At 45.1% G+C, this 12,773-nt stretch overlaps 1 protein-coding gene across 1 annotated transcript in view; it reads right to left on the reverse strand.

The window, feature by feature from the left end:
* LOC125455212 (adenylate cyclase type 8-like) overlaps positions 1-12,773 on the reverse strand; it is a 163,959-nt gene that overhangs the window by 61,589 nt on the left and 89,597 nt on the right. The window contains exon 9 of the mRNA XM_048536930.2: positions 9,610-9,710. Coding sequence (XP_048392887.1) covers positions 9,610-9,710 — 101 coding nt within the window. The remainder of the gene's footprint in view (positions 1-9,609; positions 9,711-12,773) is intronic.

The raw sequence follows: 12,773 nt of genomic DNA on the forward strand, positions 1-12,773 counted from the left end.
GACAACTATCCTACACAGTGCCCAATGCAGAAGGATATATATTTTCCAATACTAACAGTGCCAATAAATACCATTGGATCCATCCAAATCCTGCTTTCCACTCTTGGTTCATAATGCTATAGTCTACAGCACATAAAGTCCAATTCAGATTATTTTTTAATCGATTTGGGAGCTCTGCTCAATGGTATCAATGTGAATTTCACAAGCTTCAAAATCTCCCCGACCCCTACAGCATCCCAAAACCAGCCCAGCTCGTCCCCGCCTCCCTAACCTACATACAACTTTACAGCACAGTACAGGCCCTTCGGCCCTCGATGTTGTGCCGACCTGTCATACCAATCTCAAGCCCATCTAACCTACACTATTCCATGTATGTCCATATGCTTATCCAATGACGACTTAAGTGTACCTAAAGTTGGCGAATCTACTACCGTTGCAGGCAAAGCGTTCCATTCCCTTACTTATCTCTGAGTAAAGAAACTACCTCTGACGTCTGTCCTATATCTTTCACCCCTCAATTTAAAGCCCTCGTGCTCGCCATCACCATCCTAGGAAAAAGGCTCTCCCTATCCACCATATCTAACCCTCTGATTATTTTATATGTTTCAATTAAGTCACCTCTCAACCTTCTTCTCTCTAATGAAAACAGCTTCAAGTCTCTCAGCCTTTCCTCGCAAGACCTTCCCCCCATACCAGGCAACATCCTAGTAAATCTCCTCTGCACCTTTCCAAAGCTTTCACATCCTTCTTATAATGCCGTGACCAGAACTGTACACAATACTCCAAGTACGGCCGCACCAGAGTTTTGTACAGCTTCACCATAACCTCTTGGTTCCGGAACTCTCTCCCTGTATTAATAAAAGCTAAAACACTGTATTACAACACTTCTTAACAGCCCTGTCAACCTGGGTGGCAACTTTCAAGGATCTGTGTACATGGACACCGAGATCTCTCTGCTCATCTACACTGCTAAGAATCTTACCATTAGCCCAGTAGTTTGCCTTCCGGTTACTCCTACAAAAGTGCATCACCTCACACTTGCCTGTATTAAACTCCATTTGCCACCTCTCAGCCCAGCTCTGCAGCTTATCTATGTCTCTCTGCAACCTACAGCATCCTTCATCACTATCCACAACTCCACCGACCTTAGTGTCGTCTGCAAATTTACTAACCCATCCTTCTACACCCACATCCAGGTCATTTATAAAAATGACAAACAGCAGTGGACCCAACACTGACCCTTGCGGTAAACCACTAGTAACTGGTCTCCAGGATGAACGTTTCCCATCAACTATCGCCCTCTTCTTTCAGCAAGCCAATTTCCGATCCAAACTGCTATATCTCCCACAATTCCATTCCTCCACATTTTGTACAATAGCCTATTGTGGGGAACCTTATCGAACACCTTGCTGAAATCCATATACACCACATCAACCGGTTTACTCTCATCTATCTGTTTGGTCACCTTCTCAAAGAACTCAACAAGGTTTGTGAGGCACGACCTTCCATCACAAAACCGTGCGGACTATCCCTAATCAATTTATTCTTTTCTAGATGATTATAAATCCTATCCCTTATAGCCTTTTCCAACACTTTACCAACAACTGAGGTAAGGCTCACTGGTCTATAATTACCAGGGTTGTCTCTACTCCCCTTCTTGAACAGGGGAACCACATTTGCTTTCCTCCAGTCATCTGGCACTATTCCTGTAGACAATGATGAGTTAAAGATCAATGCCAAAGGCTCGGCAATCTCCTCCCTGGCTTCCCAGAGGATCCGAGGAAAAACCCCATCCGGCCCAGGGGACTTATCTTCACACTCTGTAAGATTTCTAATACCTCTTCCTTGTGAACCTCAATCCCACCTAGTCTAATAGCCTGTATCTCAGTATTCTCCTTGACAACATTGTCATTTTCTAGAGTAAATACTATTGAAAAATATTCATTTAGCGCTTCCCCTATCTCATCTGACTCCACACACAACTTACCACTACAATCCTTGATTGGGCCTAATCTTACTTTTGTCATTCTTTTATTCCTTAAATACCTACAGAAAGCCTTAGGGTTTATCCTGATCCTATCCGCCAACAACTTCTCATGTCTCCTCCTGGCTCGTCTGAGCTTTCTCTTTAGGTCTTTCCTGGCTACCTCGTAGCCCTCAAGCGCCCTAACTGAGCCTTCACATCTCATCCTAACATAAGCCTTCTTCTTCCTCTTGACCAGAGATTCCACCTCCTTCGTAAACCACGGCTCCCGCACTCTACTGCTTCCTCCCTGCCTGACAGGTACATACTTATCTAGGACACACAGGAGCTTTTCCTTGAATAAGCTCCACATTTCTAATGTGCCCATCCCCTGCAGTTTCCTTCCCCATCCTATGGTCCCTAAATCTTGCCTAATCTCATCGTAATTGCCTTTCCCCCAGCTATAACTCTGGCCCAGTGGTATACACCTATCCCTTTCCATCACTAAAGTAAACATAACAGAATTGTGATTGCTATCACCAAAGTGCTCACCTACTTCCAAATCTAACACCTGGCCGGGCTCATTACCCTGTACCAAATATAATGTGGCTTCGCCCCTTGTTGGCCTATCTACATACTGTGTCAGGAAGCCCTCCTGCACACACTGGACAAAAACTGACCCATCTATAGTACTCAAACTATTGTGTTCCCAGTTAATATTTGGAAAGTTGAAGTTCCCCATGACAACTACCCTGTCTCTCTCACTCCTATCAAGAATCATTTCACTCCTATCAAGAATCATCTTTGCTATCCTTTCCTCTACATCTCTGGAACTATTCGGAGGCCTATAGAAAACTCCCAACTCCTTTCCTGTTTCTAACCTCAGCCAATACTACCTCTGTTGATGAGTCCCCAAACATCCTTTCTGCAACTGTAATACTGTCCTTGACCAACAATGCCACACCTCCGCCCCTTTTACCATCTTCTCTGTTCTTACTGAAGCATCTAAATCCCGGAACCTGCTACAACCATTCCTGTCCCTGCTCTATCCATGTCTCCGAAATGGCCACAACATCGAAGTCCCAGGTACTAACCCATGCTGCAAGTTCACCCACCTTATTCTGGACGCTCCTGGCATTGAAGTAGACACACTTCAATCTAACTTCTTGCTTGCCGGTGCCATCTTGCTTCCCTGAAACTTTATTTCGGACCACCCTACTCTCAGCCTTTTCTAAAGTCGAACTACAATTTTGGTGCCAATCCCCCTGCTGAATTAGTTTAAACCCACCCGAATAGCCTTAGCAAATTCTGCCCCCCAGGATATCGGTACCCCTCTGGTTCAGGTGAAGACCATCTTGCTTGTAGAGGTCCCAGCTACCCCAGAAAGAGCCCCAATTATCCAAGAGTCCGAAACCCTCCCTTCTGCACCATCCCTGTAGCCACGTGTTCAACTCCTCTCTCTCCCTATTCCTCGCCTCACTAGCATGTGGCACAGGCAACAAACCAGAGACAACAACTCTGTTCGTCCTAGCTCTCAGCTTCCATCCTAGCTCCCTGAATTTCTGCCTTAAATCCCCATCTCTCTTCCTACCTATGTCGTTGGTGCCAACGTGGACCATGACTTGGGGCTGCTCCCCCTCCCCCTTAAGGATCCCAAAAACATGATCAGAGACATCATGCACCCTGGCACCTGGGAGGCAACGCACCAACCGTGAGTCTCTCTCGTCCCCACAGAATCTCCTATCTGTCCCCCTAACTATGGAGTCCCCAATGACTAATGCTCTGCTCCTCTTCCCCCTTCCCTTCTGAGCAGCAGGGACAGACTCTATGCCAGAGACCTGTGCCCCACTGCTTTCCCCTGGTAAGTCGTCCCCCCCAACAGTATCCAAAACGGTATACTTATTGTTGAGAGGAATGGCCACAGGGGGTCCCTGCACTGCCTGCCGGTTCCCTTTCCATCTCCTGACCGTAACCCATCTGCCTTTTTCTTGTACCTGAGGAGTGACTACCTCCCTGTAACTCCTGTCAACAACCCCCTCTGCCTCCCTATTGACCCAAAGTTCATCCAGCTCCAGTTCCCTAACGCGGTTTTCGAGGAGCTGGAGTTGGGTGCACTTCCCACAAATGTAGTCAGCAGGGACACTAGGGGTGACCCTTACCCTCCCACATTCTGCGGGAGCAACATTCAACTGCCCTGACCTCCGTTCCCGTTATTCTAAATTCCCAAAGAGATTGTTGAAAAATAAAGAATAAAAAATAAACTTGTTACCTTACCAATCAGCCGCACAGAACCTTTTTTTTTGGTTAAAGGAGGAGGATGGGAGACACTACCTGGGTAGTGTTTCGGGTAACGCAACCAACACAAATATATTACCTCACTCACTCACCAGTCCCGTGTCCGCTCCTGCTCAGTGTCCCTCCGCCTGTGCACGAGGTAAGCTTTTTAAAGCTTCAAAAACAGTGACTCACCGGCTTCCCGACAGGCTCCTGCTCCAAGCTCCCGCTCGCGCTGCTGCTGCAACCTGTTCTTCCTTTCACCTATCACTTGCTCCCACCTCAAGCCCCACTCCCATCTCCAACTGACTAACCTCATCCCACCCCCTTGACCTGTCCGTCCTCCCTGGACTGACCTATCTCCTCCCGACCTCCCCACCTACACTCACCTTTACTGGCTCCATCCCCGCCTCTTTGACTTGTCTGTCTCCTCTCCACCTATCTTCTCCTCTATCCATCTTCTATCCGCATCCCCGTCTCTCCCTATTTATTTCAGAACCCACTTCCCCTCCCCCATTTCTGATGAAAGGTTTAGGCCCGAAACGTCAGCCTTCCAGCTCCTATGATGTTGCTTGGCCCACTGTGTTCATCCAGCTCCACACCTTGTTATCCCATGAGGATTGCTTGATAGGTTTTATACTACCAGTACTCTTGTACTACTTTCATCAGAGAAATCTGGGGGAGATGCTTACTGGGGAGAGATAGGAAGATGGAATTCAAAACACAAAACGGATCAGCAGGATTTTAATGAATTGTAGGGCAGGCTCAACAGACTTGTTCTAAATTCAGATGTTTATATGCTTCTATCGCAATGTTGCAATAAAATTTCACTTGCTTCCCATTATATATTTCCCATGATATGTATTTTTCCCTTAAACAACCACTAATTAGCAAATCATGCATTACCTAACAACAAAGGTCATGTCAGAGGTTCCTCTGGAAGATCTAAAACCACATTGAGGATTTCCTCAGGTAGAGGAAGCACATATTTCAGGAGGATGTGAATCAAAAATTTCCCTGCTATGGAAAATAGGGAAATCCTTCAATAGTTTCCAAAATATGGTTTATTTCCTGTCCTAATAACAATTGTATAGTGGATGGGTTGGTGGGGGAGTGTGGTCAGTGGTGCACAGTATTTAGCACTGAATTCTTTCCCCTCCAAAATGTATAGAATGTGGACAAAGAACTAAAGGCTTGAAGATCTCCATGAGAATATCACAATGGCCCTAACCTTTGTTGTTTTTCATCTGTCACATTGTTTGTTGCAGCTCTCCCTTCAATGGGTGTTTAACTCAGAGATTAAGACCATAACAGAACAAGAAATAGGAACAGAAGTAGGATGTTCAGCCCCTCCAGCCCAGTCTACCACTCAGGAGAAACATGGCTGAGCTGATATTTCTGATGTTCATTTTCCTGCATTTTTTTCGTAATCCTTGATTCCGCTGATGAAGATTCTAGCTATCTCAGCCTGACAAATACACAAAGACTTTACTCTGTCAAGCCCCTTAAGAATTCTGTTTGTTTCAATGAAATCACCTCACTTTTCTAAATTCCAATGAGAGGAGCTCCAACCATAGCAGGGATCATTCTAGTGAACCTTCTCTGAAGTGCCTCCAATTTAATTATATTTTTCCTTCAATCGGCGGTCCAAAGCTGTTGACCATACTCCAGATATGGTCTCATCAGCACCTTGTACAGCTACAGTAAGACTTCACTGCTCTTATACTCCAACCTTCTTGTAATAAGGACCAATATTCCATTAGACTTCCCGATTACCCGCTGCCCGTGTGGAATCTTTCTGTGTTTCACGCACAATTGCCCCCAAGTCTCTTTGTGTTGCAGCTTTCTGCAGTTTCTCTCCATTTAAACAATACTCTGTTCTTTTGTTCTCCCTTTCAAAATGTACAACTGCACATTTTCCCACATTATACCCCATTTGCCAACATTTCGCCCATTTATTTAATCTATCAATATCTCTGCATAACCTGTATGTATCCCTCTCACAGCTTGAGTTCCTACCTTTTCTTTGTGTTGTCTGCAAATGTGGCTGCAGTACATTGACTTCCTTCCTTCCAATTATCAACATATATTGCAAACAATTGCTGACCCAGCACTGATCCTTGTGGAACCCACTGGTCACGGGTCACCAACCTATAAAAGAACTCTTATTCTGCTTGAAAGTAAAGTGTGGAGCTGGATGAACACAGCAGGCCAAGCAGCATCTCAGGAGCACAAAAGCTGACGTTTCAGGCCTAGACCCTTCATCAGAGATGCTGCTTGGCCTGCTGTGTTCATTCAGCTTCACAGCGAGTTTTGAGAAGATTTGTAGCTCAGGTTAAGGTTCTGGATGTGAGTTTGCTTGCTGAGCTGGAAGGTTAGTTTTCAGACATTTCATCACCATTCTAGGTAACATCATCAGTGAGCCTCCGACGAAGCGCTGGTGTTATGTCCCGCTTTCTATTTATCTGTTTAGGTTTCCTTGGGTTGGTGATGTCATTTCCCGCATTGGTGATGTCATTTCCTGTTCTTTTTCTCAGGGGATGGTAGATGGGCTCCAAATCAATGTGGTTGTTGATGGAGTTCTGGTTGGGATGCCATGCTTCTAGGAATTCTCGTGCATGTCTCTGTTTGGCTTGTCCTAGGATGGATGTGTTGTCCCAATCAAAGTGGTGTCCTTCCTTATCTGTATGTAAGGATACGAGTGATGGTGGGTCATGTCGTTTTGTGGCTAGTTGATGTTCATGTATCCTGGTGGCTAGCTTTCTGCCAGTTTGTCCAATGTAGTGTTTGTCACAGTTCTTGCAAGGTATTTTGTAGATGACGTTCGTTTTATGTGTTGTCTGTATAGGGTCTTTTAAGTTCATTAACTGCTGTTTTAGTGTGTTGATGGGTTTGTGGGCTACCCTGATGCCAAGATGTCCGAGTAGTCTGGCAGTCATCTCGGAAATGTCTTTGATGTAGGGGAGAGTGTTTATGGTTTCTGGGCCCGTTTTGTCTGTTTGTTTGGGTTTGTTGCTGAGAAATTGGTGGACTGTGTTCATAGGGTACCCATTCTTTTTGAATATGCTGTATAGGTGATTTTCCTCTGCTCTGCGTAGTTCCTCTGTGCTGCAGTGTGTGGTGGCTTGTTGGAATAATGTTCTAATGCAGCTTCGTTTGTGGGTGCCTAACCCTATCGCTTCACACTTTGTTATCTTGGATTCTCCAGCATCTGCAGTTCCCATTATCTCTGATCACAATTTTAACCCCTTATGCTGCTTGGCCTGCTGTGTTCATCCAGCTCCACAATTTGTTATCTCAGATTCTCCAGCATCTGCAGTTCCCATTATCCCTTATTCCCACTCAATGTCTCCTGCCCGTGAGCCAATTCTATAGCTACACTAATATACCTGTCACAATCCACTTGAGAAAATGCACTGATACTGAAGCATCACAATGCCTGGGGTTGTCACAAGTTAAAAATTTAATTGAATTACTCAAGTCACCCATTTCCACAGATTAACAGAAAACACTGACCAAGTTTTTGACCTTAACAAGAAAATTCTGCTTTTTATAAATAAATCAATTTAAATCAAGGAAAACAAAAATATGAATAATAACTCCCTTATTTTAAGCTGTATCCTTTTTCTAAACCCCTGCATATAAACACAGACAGTCACAGTCAAAGAACCAGACATAGGTATTATGGAGGGAAATATACTGGAGAAACACAGTTCGAAAGTGTCATCTGAAGGATGTGATGAGGTGCCCTTTTTGCTTCTTTAAGACCTTCTGATTTCCAGTCTCCTTCTTTCTAGATTCTTTCAGTGCTTTGCTAAAGACACAGAATAATGGAAATTTTAAGCATTCAGTCTTTCAGACACTGGTTCAACATAGTAGCTTATAACAAATGTGGGAGAGTTTAGCCATCTTTGAGTTCTTGGCTACTTCATGGCAGGGGAAGAGAAAGATTGATACTGTCTCTTCTAATCTTGAGGCTTCGGCCTCTGTATTACTCACGTACGATCTACCTGCCTTCCCAGAAGCCAATCACAGCATTTTGTATTACTGATGATTCTGGTTTGCACAACCGATACAATCCAGACCAATTTTCAAACAGGTCACTGAAGAAAGGCAGTTTGCTTGACTGTTCCATTTTAGACATGAATTTGATCACAGGGTGGAGCCCAATAATGCATGGAAGGAAATACTCACATGCAGCTGTGGATTCAATGAAGTAAACATATTTAAAGTTTATGAGAAGATTTGACGCTTGGTTGTGGATGAGGTTGCAAACTTGCTTGCGGAAGCACTGTGTTTGGTTGCAGGCATTTTGTCACCCTCCTAGGTAACATGGTCAGTGCGCCTCCAGTGAAGTGTTGGTGTTCTGTCCTGCAGGTTATTTATATCCCTCGGTTTGCTGGGGTGGTTGGCATCACTTCCGATTCGGTTTTTCTTTGGTTTGTATATCAGGTCCAGTTCAATGTGTTTGTTGATGGAATTCCAGTTGGAATGTCGGGCCTCCAGGAATTCCCTGGTATGTCTCTGATGGCATGTGCTACAATGGATGTGTTGTCCCAGTCGGATTTGCGTCCCCTGATGTCCATACCACGACTAATTCTCACTGGTCTCAATACACACAGATAAAGAAGGGCACACATTAGATGTGACCCCAAAATTGGTCAACATTTGTTGGATAATCCGGAATGTGTGAGGAATAATGCTGACAAGCAATATGCGCAAGGAAGTAAATATGCATTTACTGGATCTAAGTATATTAACATTATGGGCCTTGTTCTTTGCAGACGGACATAAGGCATACAAATGCTGCGCTGTTTTCAACTCAAGAAAAGAGGTGACAGGCATTTGCTGGTTCATTTCGCAGGGTAATGTCCTGCCCAATCAGAGACAACCTGGCTGGTTTCAAATTTGACAAATCCCAGCTGTTAACTGTCAATCAGGATTAATGGATGGACTCTCAATGGCAACACTTCTACCAATCAGAATCCACTTGCCAAACAATCAGCATTCTCCTCTCATGCTGTATAAGTGTTGGTTTTCCCCTTGAGTCAGTGTTCTTGTGAATTGACCCGATGACGGTAAGAGAAAAGTTTCAACAGAATGTGTCTTTTTCAGCAATACTCTAGAAGCAGTTTCAGGCAGAAATGAACTTTAGTCCATTTGGACCTTCCAGGCTTTCTTGGTAAATTCTACAAGCCAGAATCTCATTTTGACCAGAACTTGTCTTTCGCTTTTTGAGAACCAATGAGGTTACCTGTTCCATACAGATAGCTCCCAACTATTTTAGACTGTCATATGGACTATATATACACTGGACAGGGTCTTATTTTGTGCTATGCAAACAGAATAAATTGATAATAATTAATACTTACTCAGGTACTTCAAATAAAGATTGCACAGCGATGGTAAACAGCAATACGATGAGGCAGCAGACCACGCTAGATGTGAAAACTTCATCCCGTACCATGCGATACTGAATATCAGAAAGAGTGCACAGTGATTGACCAGAACACTGATTTCACTTGATGTTCAAAACCATATCAACCTATTGGTTATGCTATTCAAAGAAAGAGCTCTCTATATACTCAGATATAAGATAACATGTGTTAGCCTTCTGCGAGGTGATCAAGATACTCAGAACTGTAGGCCTCACTCTACAAGACCCTGCTAATCCCAGAAAATGCAGGTCCCCTTTTTTTTATTCACTCGTGAGACATGGCCATCGCTAGACGGACAGCATTTTGTGCCCATCTTTACCGGTCCCTCAAGATGGTGGTGGTGAGCTGCCTTTTTGAACTGCTGCAATCCGTGTGTGTACAGGACATACTTGAGCAATTTTCCACATTGTCGGGTTGTCACTGCACTGGAACAGCTTGGCTAGGGGAGCGGCAAGTTCGGGAGCACAAGTCTTCAGCACTATTGCTGGAATGTTGTCAGGGCCGTAGCCTTTGCAGGATCCAGTGTCTCCAACTGTTTCCTGATATCACGTGGTGTGAATCATAAGACCATAAGACCATAAGACGTAGGAGTGGAAGTAAGGCCATTCGGCCCATCGAGTCAACTCTGCCTTTTAATCTTGGCTGATGGGCATTTCAACTCCACTTCCCTGCACTCTCCCTGTAGCCCTTGGTTCCCTGTGAGATCAAGAATTTATCAATCTCTGCCTTGAAGGCATTTAATGTCCCAGCCTCCACTGCACTCCGTGGCAATGAATTCCACAGGCCCACCACTCTCTGGCTGAAGAAATGTCTCCTCATTTCCGTTTTAAATTTACCCCCTCTAATTCTAAGGCTGTGCCCACGGGTCCTAGTCTCCCCACCTAACGGAAACTACTTCCCAGCGTCCACCCTTTCTAAACCATACATTATCTTGTAAGTTTCTACTGGATCTCCCTTCAACCTTCTAAACTCTACTGAGTACAATCCCAGGATCCTTAGCCGTTCATCGTACATTAAACCTACCATTCCAGGGATCATCCGTGTGAATCTCCACTGGACACGCTCCAGGGCTAGTATGTCCTTCCTTAGGTGTGGGGCCCAAAATTGGACACAGTGTTCTAAATGGGGCCTAACTAGAGCCTTATAAAGCCTCAGAAGCACATTTTCTGCTTTTATATTCCAACCCTCTTGAGATAAACGACAACATTACATTTGCTTTCTTAATTATGGACTCTACCTGCAAGTTAACCTTTAGAGAATCCTGGACCAACACTCCCAGATCCCTTTGCACTTCTGCTTTACGAATTTTCTCACCATTTAGAAAGTAGTCCATGCCTGTATTCTTTTTACCAAAGTGCAAAACCTCACATTTGCTCACATTGAATTTCATCACCCATTTCCTGGACCACTCTCCTAAACTGTTTAAATCCTTCTGTAGCCTTCCCACCTCCTCAGTACTACCTGCCTGTCCACCTATCTTCGTATCATCGGCAAAATTCACCAGAATTCCCCCAGTCTCTTCATCCAGATCATTAATATATAAAGTGAACAGCTGCGGCCCGAGAGTGGGACACCACTCGTCACTGGTTGCCATTCCGAAAAAGAGCCTTTTATCCCAACTCTCTGCCTCCTGTCAGACAGCCAATCCGCAATCCAAGCCAGTAGCTCACCTCGAACACCATGGGCCCTCGAATTGGCTGAAGACTGGTATCTGTAATGCTTGTGACCACTGGAGGAGGCCGAGATGGATCATCCACTTGGCACATCTGGCTGAAGATTGCTGCAAATGCTTCAGCCTTACCTTTTGTACTGATGCGCTGGGCTCTTCCATCATTGAGGATGGGGATATTTGTGGAGCATCCTTCTCTAGAGAGCTGTTTAATTTTCCACTGCCATTCATAACGAGATGTGGCAGGACTGCAGAGCTTAGATCTGATCCGTTGCTGTGGGATCACTTAGCTCTGTCTATCACTTGCTGCTTTCGCTGTTTGGTGTACAAGTAGTCCTGTTTGGTGGCTTCAACATGTTGATACCTCATCTTTTGTTTTGCCTGGTGCTACTCTGGGTTGCCCTCCTGCACTGTCCATTAAGCTAATTCTGGGGATGACGGTTCTGACATGTGAGGAGACATTGACTCGGTTAGGGTTGTTTTCGCTAGAGTTCAGGTGAATGAGGGCGAATCTCATAGAGACGTATAAAATTCTAACAGGACCGGACAGGGTAGAAGCAGGGAGGATGTTCCCAATGGTGGGTGTGTCCAGAACCAGGGATCACAGTCTGAGGATTTGGGGTAGACCATTTAGGACAGAGATGAGGAGACTCTTCTTCATCCAAAGAGTGGTGAGTCTGTGGAATTCATTAGCACAGGAAGTAGTTGATGCTAAAACATTGAATGTATTCAAGAGGCAGCTAGATATAGCACTCGGGGTGAATTGGATCAAAGATTATGAGGAGAAAGCAGGATTAGTCTATTGAGTTGGACAATCAGCCATACTGTAGTAGGTGGTGAGGGAACCAACAAGATGGAAAAATATACTTGACCTCATCCACACCAACCTGCCAGCTGCAGTTGCATCTGTCCATGACAGTATTGTAATAGTGACCATCATACAGTCTCTAGAAAGTGATGATTCACAGCTTCCAGCGACAACTCTCGGCCAGACGCATTGGCCTCCCATAGCAGCTTCATGGCCTGGTGAGGTGACCTTCATTTAACTGTTTAAGGGTCTGATAATGGCTATTTACTGTAACTAATACAGAGGACTCAAAACTGTGCAGGACCTTTGTAAAGTGTTCTGTCAGCAAACATATGCTTTGGTCTGGCATGGCATCTGCCCGGCCTAGCACAGTGGCCTCCTCCTGTACAGTCCTCCTGGAGTCGGTGTGGTGACCTCCTGGTTTTGTGGTGACCTCCCAGCGTAGGTGCGGTGGCCTGCTGTCGGTGTGGTGACCTCCTGGTGTTGGTGCATTCGCCCTATGTCAGCGTGGTGACCACCCGGTGTTTGTGCGGTGACCTCCCAGTGTTGGTGCAGTGACATCCCGGTGTTGATGTGGTGACCTCCCGGTGTCGGTATGGTGATCTCCCAATGTTGGTATGG

This window comes from Stegostoma tigrinum, chromosome 9 (assembly GCF_030684315.1).
Source record: "Stegostoma tigrinum isolate sSteTig4 chromosome 9, sSteTig4.hap1, whole genome shotgun sequence".
In the NCBI taxonomy this organism is placed as follows: domain Eukaryota; kingdom Metazoa; phylum Chordata; class Chondrichthyes; order Orectolobiformes; family Stegostomatidae; genus Stegostoma; species Stegostoma tigrinum.